Source organism: Chionomys nivalis, chromosome 7, assembly GCF_950005125.1.
Source record: "Chionomys nivalis chromosome 7, mChiNiv1.1, whole genome shotgun sequence".
In the NCBI taxonomy this organism is placed as follows: Eukaryota; Metazoa; Chordata; class Mammalia; order Rodentia; family Cricetidae; genus Chionomys; species Chionomys nivalis.
In genome coordinates, this window is record NC_080092.1 from 90,092,871 (window position 1) to 90,118,664 (window position 25,794).

Genomic DNA, 25,794 nt, shown 5'->3' on the forward strand with positions numbered 1-25,794 from the left:
GTCCACATCTTGTCCTGTGGTCTGTATGATACATCCTGGGAGGTACCCAGCCATGCATCCTTTTTCAAGACCATCTCCTCTCTCCTGGGTCTGGCAGTGGTGAGTGTTTAGGGAGAAGGGTCAAGGTCTCTTACCTGCCTCCAGAGATGCTGTCCATAAGAGACATTTGTCTTTTGTTGTCCAATATCCCCTGAGGCTCTAGGACCCTGCTTTCTCTGAAGTAGGTGATTTTAGGACCATGCTTGCCCATAGAAGAGACTCGGGGGGGGGGGGTGTGCAGAGGTACTGGGATGGGCTGCCAGTCAAATGTGAACACAGGCTAGCCCCTGAAGCCTCTGCAGTGTGACTAAGACCAGGAAGGGGTGGAGACCTAGCTTTTTCAGGGATAATGAGAGGGAATAACAAACCGGAAGAAAATTACAATGAAATGCTAAAAAAGAACCTGTTTCTGTATTCTAGGGATACTTCATTCCTCCACTGGAGGTGGTTCCGTTCTCATCTCTTCTATTCTTGGCACCTTTCCGTACCTACCTCTTTCACTCCTAGGGGAGAGACGATGAGAGTCACTCCTTGATCCTGGTCCAAGTATGCTTAGCCCTTCCCCAATACCTTACTTCTCTCTTTCCATCTTTGGGTCAGATTTCCCCAGTTCATTACCCTTAACTTCTAGGAAACCCTCCTTCCAATCTTTTCCCTGGCCATTGTGACATCTTCGTTCCCATCCACCCAACCTTGGATCCCAGGGCTGTTTTACCAGAAGGAAGCCTCCCCCTTCATCTGACCCTTTAGCTTTCTCTCTGCTGGCATAGCTTGGGACCCAGCAGGCTGAACCCTTCTGCACCCTCACCATCACCACCCAATCTCTACTCCCGTGACTTCTCGCTTGGATGAAAGCACCAACCGGGTGGATGGGATAATGCAAGTCTAAGATCCCAGCTCCTTGGGAGGAGTGAGATAGGAGAACAATTGCTTGAACTTAGGAATTCAAACAGCCTGGACCACATAGCGAGATCTTATCTTTAAAACAAAAAAACAGTGTACAGAAACACATACATCCCCTATGAACAAACTTCAGAGAAACATGAAAAAAGAAAATAGTTTCGTAACGATAGAAGATGTAGATGGTACCCCCTGCCTGCTGCCCGGCCAACCTTTCACTCACTGGGAAGATTCCTCAGTCTCAAGCCTCTCCTTTCATGAGTGAGCCCTGCCTTCTTCTCTCACTATCAGAGGGTCTCTGGAGGTGGTGCCTTGGGGGGGGGGGCAGAAACCCATTTAGACGTCAGGCCCATGAAGCACAGTGCCAGAACCCATAAAATGTTTACACGAGGGGTCCAGGCATGCAGCTCAGATGGTAGAGTGATTGCCTAGCACGCACGAAGCCCAGGGCCTGATCCCCAACACTGTATACACAGGGTGTGGTAGCATGTGCCTGTGATCCCAGCACTCTAGAGGTCAGTCTTGAACACATGGCAGTCTTGTCTTTAAATAAGAGAAAAGAAAATCCTTGGGGCTGGGAGATTTGTTAGTGGGTAGGAAAGCTGGTACAGCACAGGACCCCTGTTTGAATCCCCAGAACCCACATTAAAATACTTGGAATAGCTGAATGCGTGCCTCTAACCCCTGCGCTCTGGAGGACGGGGACAGTAGGATCATGGAGGCGTGTCGGCTGCCATCCTCCCTTGGGATTCGGTGAGAGGCCCTGTCTCTAGGGAGTGCATAGAGAATGATAGAACAGGGTGTTCTGTGCCGAGTGTGCACCTGCACATAAATGTACATGCACCAATACCCCCCCACACACACGTAAAACAGAAGAAAGGAAGAGAAAAATACTTTAAAGTGGAATAAAATGGTTTATTATATATTGATGTATTTGTCTTTATGTCAATAGCTATAAAATGTAATTTCTTTCTTTTTATTTCTGACATTTAAAATTTTTGCATCTGCGACCCGGCAATTTTGGCACATGACTTTAATCCCAGCATTCGGGAGGCAGAGGTAGGCAGATCTCTGTGAGTTCGATGGCCAGCCTGGTCTACAGAGCAAGTTCCAGTACAGCCAGGGCTACACAGAGAAATCCTGTCCCGAAAAACAAAAGAACAAAATCAAAAAACTCTGTGTGGGGGGGCTGGAGAGATGGCTCAGTGGTTAAGAGCATTGCCTGCTCTTCCAGAGGTCCTGAGTTCAATTCCCAGCAACCACATGGTGGCTCACAGCCATCTGTGATGAGGTCTGGTGCCCTCTTCTGGCCTTCAGGCATACATGTAGAAAGAATATTGTATACATAATAAATAAATAAATATTTAAAAAAAAAAAAAAAAAAAAAAAAACCTCTGTGTGTGTGCTTGTGAGTGCAGGTGCTCACAGAGGATCCAGTTCCAGGGAGTTGCGGGCTGTATGATGTGGGTGCTAGGAACCGAACTCAGGTCCCCTGCGAGAGCCGAGCCTTCTTCCCAGCCCCTCCTTTATAATTAGAAGAAGAAACCTGTGAAAGCAAAACTCCCCGCCCAGGTCAGAACCCAGCCGACAAAAAGCTGAGCATCAGAAGAAACATGCTGGACAGGCAATGTTGGGTTTTGCAGGTTTGGGGTTTTCTTTTGTGTTTGTTTTATCTCTTTAAGGTTTCAAAGACTTCCAGGACCTGTTTCTTGGGTTAAGACTGAGGTCTGGAGGCTCACAAGGAGCCTCGGTAGGACAGATCTGCCCTCCAGGTTCACGTGCAGGAAAGCCCAGCGTTGGGTCGGTGTGTTCCAGGAAGCGTTTCCCTGTCCCAGGGCTAACCTCAGGGGCTGGGTTTCTGCCATTCTTTGAGGAATGGCTTTCTGACAGCCCGGCATGCCTGTGCTGGACTGGGTTACCTTGATCAGTGGGAATCGCCAGACCTGTTGAAGAAGTTTCCTTTGTGGGTGAGAGTTCTCTTGGAGTTCTGGGGAGACTAGAAACCTCTGAAGGACATGCCAGACTCTGTCACACTGGGATCCCCTGAGCGTTAATTCAGTTTAGTGCTGTGTAGGTAGGATGCCAAACCTCACGATGCAGAGAAAGAAAAAAACTGAGGAGAGAAAGTATGTAATTCATTCTGAAAGTTCAGTGCCAGGTCTGTTTCCCTGGTTGGGCCTGTCTGTGATGCTGATGTCTTACGATGAACAAAGAAAGCCTACAGTCCACTTCAAATTTGTGTGAGTGAGTATGTGTGTGAATGTGTATATGTGAATGTGTTCGTGAGTGTATGTGTGTCTGAGTGTGTGTGAGAGAGTGTATGAGTGTGTGTGTGTGTGTGTGTGTGTGTGTGTATGCTCTTGTGTATGGAGGCCAGAGGACTCCTGTTGTTCCTCAGGCACTGGCCTAAAACTCACCAATTAAGCTAGGCTGACTGGCCCATGAGATCCGGGGATCCATCCATCTCCACCTCCCCAGTGCTGGGAGGACTCTGCTGCCCAGATATCTGTAAACATGCCTTCTGGGAATCAAGCACACATCTTTGTACTTGCAAGGCAAACACTTTTGTGGCTGAGCTATCTCCCCAGACCATTTCACAAAATCTAACATAGTGTGTGTGTGTTGGTCAAGAGGTGGCATATTGGTCAAGAGTGTTTGTTAAACAATCAAGAAGACTGGGCTTTCGATGCCAGCACCCACATAACAAGCTGGATACCCCACGAATGCCTGTAACCCCAACTCCACGGTGGGCGGGATGAGACAGAGAGCGAGGAGAATCACTAGGGTTTGCCGACTTGCAGACTTGCAGAAAACACACAAGCTCTAGGTTCAGGGAGAGACGCTGCCTCAGAGGAATAGTGACAGAGGAGGGCAGTCAACACCTTTTACCAGCTTCTGTGTGTGCATACAAGTGTGTAGACATCTCCACAATGTGCTCATAGGCACACAAATCAAAACGATCTATTGTAGAATGTAGATCCTGTTTTTCTTGCTTATGGGTTTGATACTATTCTCTCTTAGGGGTACAGTGGAGAGAGAGAGAGCATGAGTTCTAACAAACAGCCTTTTCAGACCATGCTGTCGATAGATCTCTTTGCTTCCTGGCTTATGGCAGGGATTGCGGACTCTGGACAGGTTTCCAGACTGTTTTGTTCCCTGCTGAGTGCTGATTCTGCGTGACTTGACTGCACACCAGTGTGGGATGCCAGCTCCGGGAGTGCCTATCTCAAGAGATAAGCCATCAGCCTCGTGAGCTGTGAAAGCTGCGGGCAAACAGAAACACTTTGTCCCACAGTCAACGAGAAATTCTGCCGCAGGTCATAGGCAGAACCCTGGAGAGGGGAAGGAGGTGGGCCGATCGGAGACGTTACACACGTGGCAGGTCCTTTCTGTAGCCTCTGTGGGAGGCAGAGAGCCACTCCCTAGAACTTAGAGTGGATAAATTGGAAAGACATGGCCCTGAGAGCTTTCTAACCCGTGATCCTGAATTCTGATGCTGTCCCAACCTCAGGATGGGACATCTTTTCTGGGAGAGTCTAACCCATGGCCCAACCCCCTGGCTCTGGCAAGTCCCACTGTCTCTCAGTTCCTTCTTCTCTTAAACTGCTCTGTGGAAAGGGTAACCCCTCTGTTCTTCCTGATGACCCACCCCCCATCTCGTGACATGAATACAGTTGCTTTTGGGAGATAGGCAAAGAAGTTCCGTGTGACTTTAAAAAAAAAAAATCACACGACACAAGCCCACAATCTTAGCTTTCAGAAAGTGGAGGCAAGAGGATCAGGATCTCAAGGCTGATCCGGGTGTGTGAAACACGGTCTTGACAAACAAACAAACCAAACAGAAAGGAATAAAATCCCATTAACAAGACCCACCAAAAGTGTTAATAGTGGGTGGGGCTGGAGAGATGGCTCAGTGGGTAAAGTCCTTGCAGACAAGGCCTGAGTTTGGATCCCCAGCACCCATGGACAAGCTGGACACCAAGGCGCATTCGAAACCCCCATGCTAGAGGATAAAGGATCCTGGGGACTCATTGGCCAGCCAAGCTGAAGTATCAAGAGACCCTGTCTCAGAAAACAAGATGCAGAATGACAGAGGAAGATGTCTGATGTTAACCTCTGACCTCCACACCTATACATGTGGACAAGCACACACATGCATATACTGCACACACAGAATTTTTAATTATCTATCTATCTATCTATCTATCTATCTATCTATCTATCTATCTATCATCTATCATTTATCTATCTCTCTATCATTATCTATCTGTTATCTATCTTCTATCGTCATCTATCATCTATCTGTCTATCATCTATCTATCTATTTACTGTCATCTATCATCTATCTCTATCTATCTATCTATCTATCATCTATCTATCTCTCTATCATTATCCATTATCTATCTATCTATCTATCTATCTATCTATCTATCTATCTATCTATCTATCTATCTATCTATCTATCTATCTTCTATCGTCATCTATCATCTATCTGTCTATCATCTATCTATCTATTTACTGTCATCTATCATCTATCTATCTATCTATATCTATCTATCTATCTATCTATCTATCTATCTATCTATCTATCTATCTATCTATCTATCTATCTATCATCTATATCTATCTATCTATCATCTATCTATATCTATCTCTCTATCATCTATCTCTCTATCATCTATCTATCTATCTATCTATCTATCATCTATCTATCTATAATCTATCTATCTATATTTCATGTGCATTGGTGGTTTGCCTGTATGTATGCCTGATGAGAGCATCAGATCTCCCGGAAGTGGAGTTAAGAGTCGGTTGTGAGCTGCCATGCGGATGCTGGGAATTGAACCCAGGTCCTATGGAAGGACAGCCAGTGCTCTTAACTGCTGAGCCATCTCTCCAGTTCCCAGAATCTGAATTCTTAAAAGAAATTAACAGTAGTTACTCGGTGAACTAGTTATGTGTTATTTTCTCTTTCTATGTCTGTATGTTCTAACTTTTTCCCACTGTTTTGTAATGGACAAAAAAAAAAGAGTTAAAGCCAAGTCTTGGAAGTGGAGTATTTTACATGTCATAACTAAAATGTGACATGCTTCAGCTAAAGATTAGCTATTCCTGAGAAAGAGAGACTCAGGCAACAAAAAGTGAAGCGAGTGTTTTCCTGTAGACACCTGCCACCTACCACACACTACTCCTGATAAGGCAGCTGCCAATTCTTCGTCCTTGGGTTCAAAGGTGTGACCCTGTTAGTCATTGTAAGACAAACAGCCAGCAAGTGCCAGGCTCCGTCTGTGTCTCTTCCCTGTTTTACGCACGCATCCGCCCTGGGAGGCGGCTCTTGTCATTAAAGCACACATTCCACAGAATAGGAAGCTGCAGAATTGGATGTTAGCTGGGTTAGCTGAATCTGAGCCTATATAAAATCTGACCACCCCCCTGCCTCTTGTAGCAGGAATCCAGGTAGAAACCCAAAGGGAGACAGACAACGTGGGCTTTCTGCTTCTGCTCAGTGCTGCTAAGGGTGGGGTTTGATCACAGGAGAGCCAGGGACAGCTGGAGGTGTTGAGACAAACCATATCTTGTTCTTTCTGCAGCATACTAGACATCTTCCCCACAGCGATAGCCCTGGCAGGAGCCAGCTTGCCTCCCAACCGGAACTTCGACGGGCTTGATGCCTCCGAGGTGCTCTTTGGCAGGTCGCAGGTGGGGCACAGGGTAAGTGGAGGAGGCTTGTGTCTGGGCTGTGTCTCACATCTCACACCTGCTACCTTGATGCAAAGGACCCTTCAGAAGGTGCGTGCCAATGGCTGGCACGGACTCTCTGTAAAAGCTCTCAGTGAAGAATTTAGAGACGAACCGCTTCCAGTAATTCAGTTTGCCAATCGAAATTTCTACTTAACGTTTTGGCTTAGGGTAGAATTATGCATGTCTAAGGTTTAGTTTCCTTTTTCTGCGTGCATTCAATTTTCTGACATAACTTGGGCACTCAGCACATCTTTGCTGGACAAGATACCTGCGCAGTTGTCGGCTCAGCTAGAAGGGAAGCTCTCTGGGGGCAAAGGACCCATCTGTTGGGTTCAGATTTCAGTTTTTATGTACCTAGCAGCATCCATACCCAGCTGGCAGCCAGTGCATGCAAAGTGGATGAGCGAACAAATGAATGGATGAATGAATGAATGAATGAATGAATGAATGAAAGTCAGCAAGGTCACTATGTTCCCAGCATTCACTTCTCATCCTGTTATTCTATTGTTGTTTACTTGCTTATTTTTGAAAGATCCTCTTGCAACAGGCTGACCTGGAACTTGCAATCCTTCTGCCTCAGCCTCTCAAGTTCTGGGATAGCCAATATGTGCCTCCATAAATATTCTTGAATTGGCAGCCCCTGGCCATGACTCATTGGCACTTGCTGGGCTTCTGTGGTCCAGGATCCCTTCCTTATTGTCTTCTCCTTAGAGTGCTCTGAAGCACCAAATAGCAGCCAGGAAATGTCCGTCCTGATGGACTTTTCCTGCCACTTCCATGAGTTTTCCATTTACTAAAAGGAAAAGGAAGTGACGGGGGGGGGGGCTGGAGGAGCTTGGAGACCTCTGAGTAAAGTCCAGTGAGCACCCAGCAAACCAGGTGGAGACCCGTGCTTCAAAGGGTCTATTTATGTCTTTGAGGGGGTCACATGGGAGTGGTTCATATGTGCTTGTGGGCACTGAGGCACCTTCCCACGTCAGTCAAAGCTGGGCCTTGAGTGGACCTCTGCACTTCTGCATGTACTGATGCCGTTCTCAGGGCTTGGCAGATCATACCCTAGCAGTCCTCTGAGGAGTCTTGGGTCACTCTCAAATGTCTCTCTCCGTAGAGCTGTTGGTTCTCCGGGCCTGGCCCTCTTCAGGAGCAGCCTGACACAGGAAGACATTTTCTGCCTTAAGTCGCAAGTGCTGTATGACTCTAGCCACAATAGCCAAGACTTCCGTGGAGGGGTGCCCCCCTCGGTGTTTATCGCCATGGCTACTAATAGAATAATGATCTTCTTGACATTGTCAGGCCTCCCATGGACACTAGCTCTGTCTTGTGCTTACTTCTGTTCCCGGGCAGAGCCTTGCTGTCCTTTAGCATAAGATCTGTGCTTACTCACTGGGTTAAGTCCAGGAGCCAAGTGGGAGAAACAGGTACAAGTCTTGACACCATCGGAGAGCTACATTGCCTTGGTAACATTCCTCCACACACCTGCAGTCTAGGAGGTAGTGGTCAGCCTACTGCCTATGGGGAGCTTCTGATGGCATCTTCACGTGGGTGCTGTGCCCAGCCTCCCAGAGCACTGGCTTCTTTCAGTGTGTTTGTAGACACTCTAGAAAAGGTTACTTTGGAATTTAAGAACAGGGATAATTGATGGCCATGAATTTGGGTTTGGTTTTTTTCCTAGTCAACCTAAACTGTTGAAATGAAGAGACTAAATTGTCTTAGGTTTGTAATAGTTTTAGAGGAAGGCCAGCAGATCCAAACAAACAATTTTGTATATACCCACCCACCCATCCACCCACCCATCTACCCATCCATCCATCCATCCATCCATCCATCCACCTACCCACCTACCCATCCATCCATCCACCCATCCATCCACCCACCCACCCATCCACCCACCCACCCACCCATTCATCCATCCATCCATCCATCCATCCATCCATCCATCCATCCACCTACCCACCTACCCATCCATCCATCCATCCACCCACCCACCCACCCACCCATCCATCCACCCACCCAGGCATCAATCCATCCACCCACCCACCCACCTACCCACCAATTCACCCATCCATCTATCCATCCCTATACATAATATGTATGTACCTCTAAAAATATCATATGTGCATTGTGTGTGCTTGAGTTTATGTGTGTACACTACATGTATATAGTGCCCACAGTCATCAGAAGAAGGTACCAGATCCCCTGCCAAGTGGAGTTATAGACAGTTGTGAGCCTCAGTATGGGTACTGGGAACCAAACTCAGGTCCTCTGCAAGAGCAGGAATTGTTCTTAACCCCTGAGCCATCTGTCTAGCCCCTTGGACCTCTTCATAAATGCAATTTGTATCCACCCACAGATCTGTCCTCCACTTAAAAGGATTCTGATATGGGTTGGCTTAGAAATTATTCCAGTTTCTAGAAGCCCAAAGAACTTCCTAGACAGTCAGCTCAAAACATGACTCAGGTGCCTCTCAACGGTTGACTTCTCTGTATTGCAAGGGTAGCCCAGATTTGAAGAGAGAAACAGCCCAGAAACACATATCCTCATTCATCTCCCAGGGCCATGGGATGAGAGTCTTAAGGAAAACAGTGGCTGCTAGCTTTATACCCATTGCTTTATAAATCACTGCTTGGCCTGTTAGCTTTAGCTTCTTATTTGCTAACTCTTACATCTTAATTTAACCCATTTCTAGTAAACTGCGTGTTGCCATGAGGCTGTGGCTTACTGGATAAAGTTCCGGCATCTGTGTCCGGCAGGGCTATGTGGCTTCTCTCTGACTCTACCTCCTTTCTCCCAGCAATCAGTTTAGTTTTCCCTGCCTACCTAAGTGCTACCCTATCAGGCCAAGCCAGTTTCTTTATTAACCAAAGATATTCACAGCATAAGAGGGGAAATCCCACATCACCTCCCCTTTTCTGTTTAAATAAAAAAGGAAGGTTTTAACTTTAACATAGTAAAATTACATATAACAAAACAGGTATCAAACAAGAATTATAGTTATAATATGTATATCTAGGGGCTGGAGAGATGGCTCAGAGGTTAAGAGCATTGCCTGCTCTTCCAAAGGTCCTGAGTTCAATTCCCAGCAACCACATGGTGGCTCACAACCATCTGTAATGGGGTCTGGTACCCTCTTCTGGCCTTCAGGCATACACACAGACAGAATATTGTATACATAATAAATAAATATTTTAAAAAAAACAATATGTACATCCACTTTATCTTTTATCATAACTAAGGAAAACTTTAACTACCAATTATTCAACTCCATCAAAGACTCCAGAAGGATACACTATTACCTAAGTAAACAGAAAGTGCATTGTAAGCAACTTCCAAAACTCTAGAATTGACAGAGACATCTCGCTGCCTGGACAGTCACCCAAAGTTCTTCTGTACTGTTGGGGTATCCATCTTCAGCCTACAGACCCATAGTATCCAGCAGACTTTTCCATGAATCAGGAAATTTCAAAGACAGTTCCACATATATTGGCAGTTTGTCAGCCACTTTCTTCTGTGTCCTGAAGAATGTCTGGCAGACACTTTCATGAAGCAGGAACCCTGAAGGACCATTTCACCTTTAGGCAAGTTCAGCCATCATTTCTCTGTGGGTCCTGCATGTCCAGTTTACACATAATACTATCAAACAGTCCAGGCAAGAACAGTTTCTTGCCCAAATGGCTCACCAACTCCATAAGGAGCCTCTTCAGTGCCCATCTTCCTCTTGAAGTAATTGGTGCTGCCAGGAACAGATATATCTCATTGTCATGAAAAGTTGAGTTCTTAAACATTTTAAATGCCATATTCTGTAGCCTTTGAAAGGTTTTAAAAATGCCTATCAATCTGAAATACATCTCTGTACATCTAGAAAATCTAACTAATATGACTACAAGCTTGACTATTATAGATGACTCTCTATTTACCTATATTTCTTAATTATACATTAAATTTTTAAATGAGCTGCACCAACACAATACCTTAACCAAGAGCAGAAATAGACATATAACAAAATTGACCTTAAATTTCTATCAATAAACCAAGATCCATACCAGTGCAAATTATTCATATCTATAGCAGAGAGGACTAAGAGCCTGAGAGGGGAGGGGTACCCATTCCAGAACCTAATGACCCACTTTCCATTCTCCTGACTCCAAGATGGAAGCTGGAGGTGGTGACATCATGGGTGATCAAGTCATATCTTTCATGACCAGGTCCAAATATTGTCATCGAAGGGAAGGTTTCCTCAACACCTCTGCATTTGCATGGTCCACTCCAATACGGGCCAGCTGTGGGCTATGAACATTTTGGCACAACAGAAGCCGTACATTACAGAAACATGAACAGCCATCACTTCTCTTAGAGAGGCCCCTAGTGGTGATATGTGTCATGAGAGTGACATGCGGATGACAGACACCCCTCTCCCCACCCCTGCTTTTGGAGACTTGAAGCTGTATACGCCCCAGCCTGATTTGGTGCAGGAGAACACCTCAGGAGATAATACAGGGTACAGGGTGACACTCCTGTGCTTGACAAAACAACAACATTGTAGCAAAACAGACCAGTACACAGGAAAGAAAAGGAACCGGGAAGTCTGTGCAGGATTGCGGAAGATAAAGTCACTGAGCTCCCAACTGTGGACCAGACGTCTGGAGAGGAAGTATATGTGGCCATGATTGCGTGTAAACTTACAGCCTTCTCTCCATGTTTATATAAACAAGAAGGCTGCCAACGGTCTGCTCCAAGCAGGTGGCTTATATGAATGTCTCGAAACCCACCCCTATCTCTAAGAACAAGCCAGCCCAGTTTTGTTTCTCGGGTTCTGGAAGTTTCCGCTAGGGCCATTTACACCTTTCGAATGTGGCAGCCTCTCCTTCGGGAGGAGCTGTTATTGAGCCCCAAATGATACCAGGTTTGAAGAGACCGACCTTGACTGTGTCTTCTGGGGGGTCTGAACATATCACAGATGGGAGACTCTGGATAGTTCAGGTCCTGTGTCCATCCGTGGTCTCCACCTGCAAGCCCTTCTCAAGGGAGCAAAGCTGTGTTTGGCTGTGACGGGCGTGGCTTTCTGGGGATGGAAGAAGTGAGGTTTTCAGTAATGACTTCCTTTCTTCTTTGGAGGAAGCCTGCTGGGGGTATTCGTAGGTTTGATGGGAGGGGCAGGGAAGCAGCAGGTGTGGGAGAGCCTTGCCCAGGGCAGCATCCTCTCAGGGTACTGAAACTGGGGGTGGGGGGGGGCAGCTGTTTCCCTCTCAAACAGATGTTTCTCATTATTTTTTCCCCAAGCCCCACGGAAACTTTGATTCATGTAAGTTCCTTCCCAGCAATATATACGGACATGATTCATACCAGGGCAGTCTCATGCCTCCAGCCCAAACCCACCAACCTACCAAGGATGCTGGCCTTTTATTTCCTACCAAGTCCTTCCCTCGGGACCTCTGAATTAGGTGTTTCCGCTCTTGAGGGTAATTCTTTCATGTCTGACTGAATCAGGAAAGATTTCCTCACAGCGGAGTGGGACTGAGTCATAGGTGTCTGTGTTCAGACTAGGGTTGGAGCCATAACTCAGAGGTAGAGTGTGTGCCTGGCTTCTGTGTGGGCCTGGGTTCGATCCCCAGCACTGTGATAAAAAGTCCAGAGGCAAAGCTATGCTTGGTGCCGGAGAAACCTCACATTTCTCATGCCATTCTTGCTGAAGAGACTTCAAGAGGTGATCCGGGGATGAAGGAGCCAGAGCTTCATCGTCAGCCCCAGGATATTTGTATGCCATCTTGTTTGCAGGCTGCTTTCTGCACCTGGGACTCCTGGGTGTATGACTCAAGCGGCTATAAGAAGTCCCTCTCCAGAAAAGGGCCCTGAGCTGTGTTTAAAACATTGCTGTGGCTGTGTTAGAATTTTTAATTTGTAAAATTAGAAAGCACCGGTCCCCGACATGCAAACCTTGCAGATTACAGAGCCGGCATTGGGCCCGTGAGTCTAACCCAGTGAGATCTTTCAGCTTCTCAGAGTTGTAGACCATCCTCCCAAGCCCCTAGTGAAATGACAGTTTTGCAGTGGAAGGTGGCACCCATCAGCCACAGGCTTGTGCTTGACAGTAAGTATTTTAGAGGTATGGGTAGGGACCATGGCACCTAGCATGATTTTCTTTCTAATGTAGATAGGTATGTATGTAGTATGTGCCTTGGGGGGGGGCACATGTACCACATCTGGCTGAGTGATATTTTATTTGTATTTTAATAAATAAAGCCTGCCTGGAGATCAGAGTACAAAGCTAAGCCTCTAGAGGCCAGGGAGTGGAGGCACACACTTTTAATCCCAGGGAGACAGAGGCAATTGGATCTCTGAGTTCAAGGCTACTCTGGGCTATGCAAGGAATCAGATCCAGGTGGTAGTGGCTCACACCCTTTAATCCCAGCACTTGGGAGATGGAGACAGGAACGATATGGTTTGGCGGAGAGAGGAATATAAAGGAGAGACTAACTCACTGGTGTGTGGAGTCTGAGGTTTGGTGGAAATGCTACAGTCTAGGCAGTCTGAAGATCGCCCCTGCGGTCTAAGCATTGGTAGAGGTAAAAGGTCTCTCTAGTGGCTTACTGCTCTGCTTCTCTGATCTTCAGCTTGAACCCCTATATCTGTCTCTGGGTTTTTATTATTCATGCTCCATCTGGCTGTGGCGGTCAGAGGACAACTTTGGAGAGTCGGCTCTGCCCTTGCACTTTGCTGAGGTGAGGTCTTTGTACATGGGTTCCAGGGCTCGAGCTCAGGTTGTCAGGCTTGCGCGTCAGACACGTTTTCCTGTGGTGCCGTCTTGCTGGCCCCGCATAGTGTTCTTAGACCCAAGCCACCCTCTCTCTCTCAGGTGCTGTTCCACCCCAACAGTGGGGCGGCTGGAGAGTACGGCGCCCTGCAGACCGTTCGCCTGGACCATCACAAGGCCTTCTTCATTACCGGTAAGTGGAACCTCCCGTGTATACACCTTGGGGGTTCCCTGTGAGAGGGGGTGTGGCTCTCTTCTTTGAGGAGCTTCCAGCGTGCACCTCTGACTCTGCCGACTGAACCTGAGTTTGGCATGAGGGCCCAGCAAAGGCATTCTGGACCCACCAAAAGGGAGACGAGGCCTTCCTGCAGCAGGCTCAGGGCTCTGGCCTCTTCGCCCTCCTTGTTTTCCACAAGGAGAACAGTTTGCTGCCAATTAGGCTTTAAATGCCGCTTTGGCTGCTGATGAATCAGGAGCTCAGAGACCCTTAAAAACATTATTCCTTGGCAATGAACTGTTTCAGAGTTTAAAAGTCTACATAGCAGACCAACAGAAGCCTCCCTACGCCTTGGTCCACTCAAAGATTGTCTTGCAGGTATACTTTAGAAATGCCACATGGGGCTGGAGAGGTGGCTTACTGGGTGTTCCAGCTTGCTTTCTACTGCTGTAATGAAAACCATAACCCATAGCATCTTGGGGAGAAAAGGGTTTCTTGGTTTACACGTCCCAAGTTCGTCACAGAGGGAAGTCAGGATAGGAACTCAAGGCAGGAACCGAGGCAGGAACCGAGGCAGAGGACATGGAGAAGGGTTATCTATTGACTTCCTCTCTGTGCCTTGCTCGGTTTGCTTTCTTGCACCTCCTAGGACCACCTGCCCAGTGGTGTCACCACCCCTGGTGGGCTGGGCCCTCCTATATCAGTCATCAGTCAAGAAAATGCCCTCCAGATTTGCCAAAAAGCCAATCCAATGGGGATATTTTTTATTTTTTTCCAATTGAGGTTCTCTCTTTCCAAGTGAGGGAACTTTTTTTTCCAGACTCCAGTTTGTGTCAAATTAACAAAAACTTAACTAGCACAGCGGGTCAAGGTACTCGCTTCCAACCCTGCTGATGTGAGTTTGACCCCAGGCATCCACATGGTGAAAGGAGAGAGCCACTCTGTAGGTTGTTCTTCAACCTCTACATAATTGCTGTGGCATGGTACACACACACACAGACACACACGCGCACACACACAGACACACACACATACACACACACATACACACACGCACATACACACACGCACATACACACACATACACACACGCACATACACACGCGCACACATACACACACATACGCATGCACATACACACACGCGTACACACACACATACACACACACGCACATACGCACACATACGCATGCACACACACATACACACACGCACATACGCATGCACATACACACACGCGCACACACCACAAATACACACACCAATGCACAAGCATACGCACACATGCTCATGTGTGTATACAAAGAAAATGAAAATTAAAAAATTAAACTGTCTGGAAATGCTTGTCCCAGGATTTTGCACTTAGTTAGAACCCTAACATTTTGAAGTTAATCAATGAAAAACAAAACAAAAATAGATGAGAAACTCCCGCTAGGACTCAATGGAGATTTCAGTTTGATTCGGTTATTTCATGCTGGAGATTTTCAAAGAATTATATAATTTTTAAAAACCCTACGAAATTTGTTTTCTGAGTATAAAGTGTGGTTGCAAAACCAGAACAAGCCCTTCGAGTTCATAGCTCCAGGGATCTTAGAAATGATCCAAGAATCAGTGGTTCCTAAACCTCAGACAAAACAGTCAGATCTTTGCTATGGTCTAAGGGACAGTTTGGGGTCAGAGCCCCTTACATTACATGATCTCAGAGGCATGGGCCCTCCAGGCTGAATTGATTTCATGCAGGGAAAACCCTGCCACAAAGCCTTTGGCACCACAGTACTGGAATCGTAAACCTTACCATGAAGTAATAGGGCCGTGTAAAGTGATCACAGGCAGACAGGAATTACAATCTCAAACTCGAAAGAGAGCCAGGGTGGGGACAGGGGCACTGAACTCTCGCCACATCTGAGGAAAAGTACAAACGGGGGAGGAGGGGGGATGCTGCCATTTTCCAGATCCTCCCCAATGCCTTTTAAAAGTTTGCATCTTAATTACTTAAAACTGCATTTGGGAAATGCAGATGAGGCAGATGAGCGGGTACCTATGAGTGGGCACCTTCTCCGTCAGGACAGAGAACAATTTGTTCTTCCATGATGGGGAGATGCTGTTGTGGCCTCGAGCATGGAGTGGCTTTGGAGGATAACCAGTCTTTAGGTGCGCAGCCTAGAGCTAGGGAAGCCCATGGATTTTCCTCCCTACCCCCTTTCCAAAAGTCATCTTTCTTCCTTTTCCTTTTCTCGCGTGCGCGTGCGTGCGTGCGTGTGTGTGTGTGTGTGTGTGTGTATGTGCATGCACATGTACGTGTGCCTGGGTGTTTTCTACATCAAACACCTTCCTTCTTTACTCTCCATCCTATACCATGAGGCGGAATTCCTCACTTGAAGCCAGACCTCACTGATTCTGCCAGCTTGCTCTGGAGATTCTGTCTCTGCCTCCTGAGTGCTGGGATTACAGGTGGGCTTCCACCTCCACCCACTGTTTTTGTGAGCGCTGGTGATCGGATCGTGGCAAGCATTGGTGAATACTGTAGAGACTGACTACTGGGTGTTGGCTTTTATTAGCATGGGAAGTCAATTGCAGTTCATTCCCTTGAACTTGGGACGGCTTTGTTGTACGTCCTTAGGATTTACCTTTCAGATTTTGTCCTTCCATTTAGAAAAGTCTCTAACCCTAGGCCCTGGTTTCTGTTGCTCCCCTGAACTTTGTGGGGGATGCCAGTAGCAAATAAGAGGGAGAGTTTTGTTTTTCTTTTGCTTTTTCACATCATTTTTATTTTTCTCTTGAGAGAGGGTCTCACTCTGTAATTCAGGATAGTCGTGAGCTGTATAGGCCAGGCTGGCCTGGGACTCTTGGTCCTACTGTCTCTGTCTCGAGGGCTGAGGTTTTAGATTTGCGCCACCATGCCTGGCTCATTTCTGTCATTTAACAGCACTCCACACCTTTCTTCCGTGTGGTTACAGAAGCACAGAAGCACCTGCTATTTTGGTCTTCCAATTGCTGATGTGCTCTCTCTCTCTTTCTCTCTCTCTCTCTCTCTGTCTCTCTCTCTCCTTCCCTCCCTCCCAATCTCTCTCTCTCTGTCTCTCCCTCTCTCTCTCCTTCCTCCCTCCCAATCTCTCTGTCTCCCCCGTCTCTCTCTCTCTCTGTCTCTCTCTCTCTCCTTCCCTCCCTCCCAATCTCTCTCTCTGTCTCTCTCTCTCCCCTTCCCTCCCTCCCAATCTCTCTCTCTGTCTCTCTCTGTCTGTCTGTCTCTCTCTCTCTCTCCTTCCCTCCCTCCCAATCTCTCTCTCTGTCTCTCCCTCTCTCTCTCCTTCCCCCCTCCCAATCTCTCTCTCTGTCTCTCTCTCCTTCCCTCTCTCTCCCAATCTCTCTCTGTCTCTCTCTCCTTCCCTCCCTCCCAATCTCTCTCTCTGTCTCTCTCTCTGTCTCTCTCTCTCTCCTTCCCTTTCTCCTCCCAATCTCTCTCTCTCTCTCTCTCTCTCTCTCTCTCTCTGTCTCTCCTTCTTTCCAGACACTCTTTCAGGGGTCAGCCAAGGATCCACAGGCTGACCACATGAAGATTTGAGGCTTGTGTTCTACGGCTATCTTCCTCTGAGGCGTTCGCCTGTCATTTTCCATCATCATCGCCTCAGCTTTCCTCTGGAATTCTGCCTGCTCCACACTGCTTGTGTGGCCCTCCCTGGGGGCAGGGCGGGGAGCACGGTGACACAATACCGTGCACCTTTCCTTTCTGCAGGGTTGAGTCCCTTGCAGCCTCTGCCTGTCTTGCTTATTCCACTACAGTGTTTTTATTGCTTTGCTAAAATATGTCTCCCAGAATTGATTTTGCTAGCTAGAGGATGGTGGTTCATAGCACACTAGTGTACTCTTGCCTTAAGAGAGATTTATTGTGACTGTGTGTGATGTGTAGTATGTTTGCAGGTCTGTGTGTCATGGTATACATGTAGAGGCTAGCGTGTGGCCTCTGTACCATTCTTTGTGTGCGTTCAGAGGGTCTGACTGGTTTTTGGGGTTTGGTTCATGTAATAAGCATTTTTTTTGTGTGTGTTCTGATCCATCCATCACGGTTCTGGTGTTATTGTTTTATAATTGTTTTAAAGATTAAGTCTCATGTAGTTCAGGCTGGCCTCAATATACTTTGTAGCTGAGGCTGGTCCTGCACTCCTGATCTTCCTGTCTCCACCTCTGGATTCTAGGCATGCTCCACCATGCCCCATCTTGGATAATACTCCAGCTTGGATCTGTCTGTCTGTCTGTCTCTCTGTCTGTCTGTCTCTATCTCCAAGAGACCTCAAACTCACAGAGATCTGCCTGCCTCTGGCCCCCACATGCTGCTATTAAAGGCTTGTGTCACCATACTCAATGAGACTTTTATGAGTCTCTCCCAGCTTTTTTTTTTTTTTTTTTGCTTGATTGACTGTCAGGGCTTGTGTAACTTCAAGTGCTCCTTGCTGGTGATGGAGAATCAAATTTTTGTCGACTCTAGACAAAGATGGTAATTCCTGCTTAACCCAAGTGCCCATCATGGGAGGAGACTCGTAACGGAGGCTTTGATCTGTGGAAGGCTGTGGGATCTCCTCATTCTTCTTGAGAGTTCCCATTTCATTCCCGTCCATATCGAACCAGAAAGCCGTGTCTCTGGAGTGCTGGCTTGGGTCCCTCTAGATTTGTTTTTGCTGAGTTGAGCTGTGGCATTGTACTGTCGTCTGGAGGTGAGAACACACCACAGCTGAGCCCTTCTAATCACAGTTATATTCTTTCGTAAGCCTGTCCTCAGACTGGGCAAGGGTGTAGACACCTGTCATCCTGGCACACAGCACTCGGGTGATATAACAACATCCTCTTCAGCTCAGGGAAATGGACCATCTTGACATCCACCAAGATCAACAGTCACCATTGGAGGAATCGGAATTCAAAAATGTCAGATTTAGGGGCCAGTAAGATGGCTTGGTGGGTATAAAGCTCTGGCCACACAAACCTGAAAACTTGAGTTTGTTTGATTGCTTGGACTCACAGTGGGAGGAGAGAATTGACTCCACAAAGTTGTCCTCTGACCTCCGTGTGTGTCCTGTGGCTCCTTTCTTCCCCCAAATTCCATTTTTAAAAACTCCATGAGATTTACTCTCAAAGGCCAGAGACGAAAGATATTTGAAACAGATGTCTACTGGTTCAGATGGAAGGCAAGTCCAAGGGGGCAGACCTAATCCCTCTGGACAGAAGATCGTTACTGGAAAGACAGACTACAATCTCAAGGTAATTTATCTGGCAGGGAGAACAATCATTTGAATCTGCAGGGCTGGCCTGTGAACCACAGCTCAGGGTGAAGGTTGGGTTTAACCACTTTGGCCATCCTTCCTGTAGGTGGAGCCAAAGCTTGTGACGGTAGCACGGGTCCTGAGCAGCGCCATGCTTCCCCTCTCATTTTCAACCTAGAAGATGATGCCACAGAAGCCATGCCCCTACAGAGAGGAAGCCCCGAGTACCAGGCAGTGCTGCCGAAGGTTACCAGCGTTCTTGCCGAAGCCCTTCGAGACATTGCTGATGACAACGTCTCCCGAGCAGACTACACTCAGGATCCTTCAGCGACTCCCTGCTGTAACCCCTACCAAATTGCCTGCCGTTGCCAAACAGTTTGATGGGTGTTTTCTCCTCCCATGAAAAAGACTATCTGGAAATCGTAGACAGGTTAGATTGACTTCCAGACTACTAGATGTCTACTTTAGGAATCTGGTTTGGAAGCCATGGCTTTCCCTCTCCCTGTGTAGACTGCCCCCTCCGCATGCAGGTTTGAGACGCGTCAAGTGGTCACACTGGGCACGGCAGGATTAAGCACCAGTGAGCACACGGAGTTGCGGCACAGGTCCAAGCCCTAGGTTTTAAGCTTGGGCGATGACTTAAATCTCAATTGCAAATTGATTTTTAAAGTTAACACATGAAGTTGCCTGTGTATGTCCCCAGCACCAAGCAGGTCCTTAATGTTTTAGTTTCTATCTTGTGTCCCCAGTTCCCCCGGTCACTGGAGCACAAACATTCTAGCTGGGATGTATTGCTCGGCCATCTCCAGTACACACACAGACCACCAGGGTCTTGCAAAATGCAGAATCTGGCTCGGGATCTGGAGGAAGGTCTGGGAGACTACAGTGTTGCTGGATTCCTTTGAGATGCCTTGAGCAGCACAGAGCTAAACCGAAGGTAGGTCTTCCCGGACCTTGGAGCAGAAGAACTCATGGGCCTTCTCTCTTGTAAATGCCAAATAGGAAGGCTATAAAGATTTAGGAGTTTGGGGCTGGAGAGCTGGCCCATCAGCTAAGAGCACTGGACCTGGGTTCTGTTCCCAACACCTACACGGTGGCTTAAACTGTCTGTAACAGCAGTTCCAGGGGACTCACTACTCTCCTCTTGTCTCTGGAGAATGTCAGGCATGCACATGGTACACACGCATACATACATACATGTAGGCAAAACACTCACATATAGTAAAAAAAAAAATCTTTTAAAATAAGATTTAAGATTTCTTCCCAGCCCCTACAACTTCTAAGAAATAAAACAAAAAATGTAAACAACTCACAAATGCATCGCCATGATTTTATTTCATTAGTGTCCTGAATGGGACTCAAGGGTAATAAACGATTTATTCCAATCACTGCAAAAATACTTTGCCTGGCTAAAATAGTTTCTTTCTATATATGTCTGTAATATACAAGAAACACAATTCAAAGAGATTTCCCACTAAGTACATTTTTTTTACACAGCATACATTTGACAAGGACACCCTTTATAATATAAAATTCCGGCTATATACCAATATGGTTAGTTAGCATTTACACTGTGGTTTGAAGGTATGTGACTCCAGCGTTCTCCTCACCCACTGGCAGCCAAGGCTGAGAGGGCTGGGTGGAGGGCTGACCATGTGCTATGGCTCAGGCAGCAAGGCACTCAGGACCCCTGCCTCCCTCCCCTCTCTGCTCACACAACTGATTGCACTCCGTGTCTTCCACTGTCCTTGTTCTCGCCAGAACCACCCGACTGGGGGTGTCCTGACTTCGGGGTGCGCTTCTTGTCAGGACTGCTTCGCTTTGCCCTTCTGACTTCCGCGGCACAAGATTATCTACCAAAATCAAAACAGAATGGCCTTACTCCTCTCACGAAGAGGCAGGGGAGGCAGGCTGGGTTACCCAGGGGTCTGTGCTATGCGAATCGGCAGGGGAGGCTGGGCCTTTTGAAACTTTTCTATATGGCCACAGACTGTCACTCACAACCACGGAAAAATCCACCCATCTTACGTAGGTGTGGACAACCATGGCACAGATCCCAGCAACACTGTTTAAAAACTGCATGTGTGCACACGTGTGCTCGTATGTACACGCGCTTCTTTTGAAAGGCTCATCTTACTTGTAAACACTGACTGCTAAATGATTGTAGAAAGAACACAGTGTCAGCACAGGTTCTTGGTCCAAGTCGCTGTTCTTTCGCTCACAGGGTTAATATTGTGTCACAGTGCGCACAGACTGCATGCTGGCTTGCTAACGAAGCAAAAGCTGCTGGCCCTCTTTAAAGCCTCTTCCCAGGGTACGAGAGATGAGCTGGCTTTCCTCTTGCTGGTCTTGAAGTGAAGTCAATCCCAAAGAGGACAGTGGTGCTGGGAGGGAGGGCAGTGGCAGTCTACTTTGTAAAGTGAGCTCACTATTCCTATCCGAAAGGGAAGTGATTTTGGCTAAGCCGATTTTTTTTTTGTAGTCTCGGAAGCTTCTAAAGAATTGTGAGTAAAGACAGGGATTCTGGGAAATATTTGCAAGAGGCATGCAATTCAGAACACAGGCAGGGAGCGGGGCTTTCCTAGCAAGGCCAGCTGAACTCTTAGGCTCTGGGGCATGGCTGACAGGGCCGCACTGAATGGCAGCCCAGCAGCACTTCTGCCTCTGCTCCTTGTGCCTCGAGATAGAGAACCCTGCCTGCTGCTGACGCAGGGCTTTGGTTGGAACACTGGCTCCTCTTCTCCATCTGCCTGCAGGTTGTGGGATAGGCGGGGCCTGGCGGCCACCATGACACCCAATACCTACAGGCACCCAGAGGCTGTGCCACCTTAGCTGAACTCGAATAGTTCTGGGAACTTGTTTTCTGACAAGCACTTACTGGCAGGGAGAATTTCTTGTGTATAAACTTTTTTTTTTAATGCCAGGGATGGACCCAGTGCCCATTGCTTCCCGAGCTAGCCATATCCCTAGCCTAGACAAGAATCTAAGCCAACTTAACACAAATTTGCTCCTTGAGAAGGAGAAAGGACAGTTGGCTTGTATCTGATGTCCTGGCAGTGTTTAGGTGAGCATGTCTACAACGCATGTGAACATTAGTAGCTTTGGGTGTGCATGCATGTACGTGTGTGCATGTATGTGTGTGTGTGGGGGGGCTGAGCATGGAACTCAGAGCCTCTTACATGCTAGGCATATATCCCATCATTAATCCATACCCTTCAACACTCCTTCTTAAATTAAGCATCTCTGATTCTCCTCACCTCCATGAAAACGGCTTACTCAGGGTTATTTTATACAGGATTCCTCTGGCAAGGAGCCACCTCCTACATGCCAGTGTTCATATTACTCAACTTCTGTAAACACGAAAGCTTGCAAGCTCTGCTCTGACTACAGCGAAGACTAGTTCGAGATGTATCAATCTTCCACTGCGGTCTCAGAGCTTTACCAAAATTGCCAAAACAGAACAACTGAGCGAGCATCAGACCTTGGCAGAATAGAATGCTCTGGTCATGTTTGTCCCCACTGTTCTGACCTAGAGTTCTTTGGCTCCTGGAAGATGTGATACCAGTTAAATAGTTAAATATAGCCATTAACTTTCAGAAGACATAAGATCTCCTAATAGTTCTGGGGGGGGGCATCTTGGGAGCCCACAGGCACCATTGGTCTAGGCAGCAACTGTTAGGCAGTAGGCCAACAGCTGTCGTAAAATGCATAATTATTTTTTTCTTTTTAAAGAACTACTCCTTCCCACCATTAATATATAACTGTCACTTGGCGGCAATATATTTGGCAACTTGCCATGAAAGTCCAAAAAAATGTAAATTTCAAACTGCAAGCTACAAAACCAGTATGGAAGTCACAAATACCTCCTATTTACACGGAAAGGGACCTTACCCACTTCAGGGCCCACAGGACCACGCCCCTTCTAGCCCTAAGTTCCGACACGGCATCGTACCCACCGGAAATGATTTCAAGTCGCCTATTGAGATTTTTTTTTTTTTTGAGACAAGGACTCGTATAGCCCAGGCTGGCCTTGAGCTTACTACGTAGCGAAGGTGACCCTAAACGTCTGATACTCCTGAATCCCAACTACTAGGATTACAGCTGTGCAGGACCATGCTCGGTTTTCTGTGCTGCTGGGAACTGAACCCAGGGCTTCATGCACAGCCAAGCATTCTAGCAACTGAGCCGCATCCCTACTCACTCGTGTGCCTTCTAACTGACATTCACAGGAGGGGTGCACACTGCTTAAAGATGTAGCAGCCAAGGAAGCCCTGATGGACCTTTCCTCCAGCTGCTGGTGGAAGCCAAGTCCAGTGCTCAGGCACCCCTGGCGTCTCTCACTGCCAGCAAGCCAAAGTTGGATACCGGGGAACCTTGCTGAAAGGTGTCCAGGTGAGCTCATGTTACCGACACTGGCTTTGTACATGCGGTTTCCTGGTGAGTGCCTGCAGCTCCTGGGATTGCTTAAGAGTGCAATGCCAGAGCTGCAGGCACGGTGCAGGTCAGTTCCTACAGGACATGACCTGGCCCCTTTAACTCACCATAACAAGTAATGGGCAGCATTCTACAAGGGCATTCCTAGACGCTTCGGAAACCCCGACCTCGCCAACAGCAAAGGCAGTGTATGCATAGAGGCAGAGGCAAGGAAGGAGTCTGGGTCCATGGCGACCCAGGTTAGTATTTGGTTATGGCAATGCTGCCAGGCTCCAAGCATCACACCAGCTGGCTAGCCCGTGGGACCTGAACCTGCAAGGTGGGTGTCCTATGACTCTCTGCATGTGGAAGATTAGTGGTTAGGAGCAAGAGCAGGGGCAGTGACTTTGCCTCTTGTGGGAGGCACATCCTTCTTCCAGGCACACAGATGGCGCAACTCTGTTAAGGGTTCCGAATGCTCACAGGGGGAAACTCATTCTCGTCGTCAAGACACACTGGTCCCGTGGCAAACTCGTGTTCCGGAATAACTTCTCCGCGGAGCGCCCCACCATCCTCAGAGTAACCTGGAGGCAAGAGTTAGAAATGGAAGAGGTGGTACCCCGCGGGGAGTGCTGGAGGGTCAGGACCTGAAAGGGGGAGCATGGAGGCAATGCTGGGTGCATCTCTGTCTCCCAAATAGAGGGATGGCTCAAGGTGAGTCTAAATCCTCTCACTATCTAGTCCCTGGGCCCTGAGAGGCAGGCAGGTCTCTCCCACCTCCCATCTGCAAGTCTGGCTCTTTGGAATTCTCAAGAAGTAAAGGGTTATTAACTGGTGCCTTTAGCCCCAGAGGCAGAGGCAGATGGATCTTTGTGAGTTCCAGGCTAGCCTGGTCTACACAGTGAGACCCGGTCTTTAAGAAAGAAAGAAAACAAAAAAGAAAGAAGGAAGGGAGGGAAGAAGAAAGAAAAGAAAGAAAGGAGAGGGAGGAAGGAAACCAGCCTTGGGCTACATCCTCCAGTGTTAGGGACCCGAGGTTGAAGACTATTACCTGGCTTCCCAGTGAGGAAACAACCATGGAGAGTGCTTATCCTGAGACACCAGCACAGGGAGAAGGCAGCCCCATAGGAGCCCACCCCTGCCCCCACCCCCGCCCCCACAACCAGCCACTCACCTGGCACAGTGGAGGCTGCAGACGTGCTGGGCCTTGCTACAGTTGCTGCGTAAGATGGAGGTAAGGAAGGTTTGAGGTCATTCTCTTTGTTTTCGTCTGCTGTTCCTGAGCTGAGCAAACTGCTCGCAGCAGTTAAGAGAGAAGAGAAGAAGTCAGCACAGCTCCAGAACACCTTCGCACTGAAAAGATGCGCTCTGCTGTTTTGCTATTTGAGGGTAAATTACAGACCTTCTGGGATGCTGTAAGACCAGCATGTACCCAAGGAGGTCAGCCAGGCCCCTTCAACATGATCCATCCCTTATACCAGTAGGCAAAGCCCTGCCCTCTGCTCTTCGGGTGGATTTGGGCAAGAACGCCAAGACATGCTCACAAGGCCGTGGGTGAGGTGCCGTGGCAGCTCACAGTATCCGGTCCACCACTGGTCAGCCTGCATATGTCAGGATTTTAGGAACTCTGAAATCTGATTCTGTGAATATTTTTGACTGTTCATTGTATTCCTAAGGACTGTGCTAGGGGGACATCTCATTTGTGGTATTATGCTATGTATCTAGGTGCCGTCCCAAAGGGGATTGGGGGTGGGTACCTGACCGTGGGACCGAGCTGAAGCAAAGCCTGCTGGGGGCTTGCCACAGAGACTGCCAGGAGGGAGCAAGAGCAGCAAGAAGACTGGATTGGGTCACTGTCCCCAGCACAGACAGCTCTGCACACCTGTTCCTGGACAGCTGTTTGGCAACTAGAATCTTCACCTGTGGGTTTTGATTAAGACGCATTCCCCTCCATCCTGAGGATCCACATTGTAGATGTAAAGGTGTCCATCAGAGGAGGCCACTAGCAGCCGCGGCAGTTTCTGGATCCTAAGACACAAGTGACAGATTGCTGCAGATGTGTCCGCTGGCAAAGCCCCACTCCCCGCCTCCTGTCTGCAGGACTTCTGCCTTTGAAAACCCCTTAGCCCAGTGGTCCAGAGTTGGGACGTCCGGCCATGCCTTTACCTTCTCACCTGATCATCTATCTACTTTCAGGATGATTTCAGGCTTTGTATGGGACGGAACAAAAGTAATGGATGCAGCCAATAGCACCTGTGGAAGGCTACAGCCTTAGTGGTGTCCCCGGACGGAATGTGGTCTCTGTGTTATGTGTCTGTGACTTCAGCAGTGATGGGAAGTGGAACAGAATACAGCCGGCTCACCGTCCAGGTTTATAAACTTGTGTGTTTTACATAGATCCAGGTGATGAGCATGCATGCAGAGGCCAGAGGGCGGCCTGAATTGTAGTTTCTCAGGTCCTGCCCCCTTTCTTGAGACAGAGT

At 47.8% G+C, this 25,794-nt stretch overlaps 2 protein-coding genes across 4 annotated transcripts in view; one reads left to right on the forward strand and one right to left on the reverse strand.

The window, feature by feature from the left end:
• The window catches only part of Arsg (arylsulfatase G), a 132,891-nt gene extending 112,666 nt beyond the window's left edge, over positions 1-20,225 (forward strand). For all 3 annotated transcript variants that reach the window (XM_057773452.1, XM_057773450.1, XM_057773451.1), the window contains exons 10-12: positions 6,531-6,651; positions 13,532-13,622; positions 19,005-20,225. In XM_057773452.1, coding sequence (XP_057629435.1) covers positions 6,531-6,651; positions 13,532-13,622; positions 19,005-19,279 — 487 coding nt within the window. In that variant the 3' untranslated portion in view covers positions 19,280-20,225. The remainder of the gene's footprint in view (positions 1-6,530; positions 6,652-13,531; positions 13,623-19,004) is intronic.
• Positions 20,226-20,231: 6 nt separating this feature from the next.
• Wipi1 (WD repeat domain, phosphoinositide interacting 1) overlaps positions 20,232-25,794 on the reverse strand; it is a 40,991-nt gene continuing 35,428 nt past the window's right edge. Inside the window, exons 10-13 of the mRNA XM_057773456.1 lie at positions 25,232-25,339; positions 24,486-24,604; positions 23,795-23,895; positions 20,232-20,751 (exon numbers count right to left, since the gene is read on the reverse strand). Coding sequence (XP_057629439.1) covers positions 20,704-20,751; positions 23,795-23,895; positions 24,486-24,604; positions 25,232-25,339 — 376 coding nt within the window. The 3' untranslated portion in view covers positions 20,232-20,703. The remainder of the gene's footprint in view (positions 20,752-23,794; positions 23,896-24,485; positions 24,605-25,231; positions 25,340-25,794) is intronic.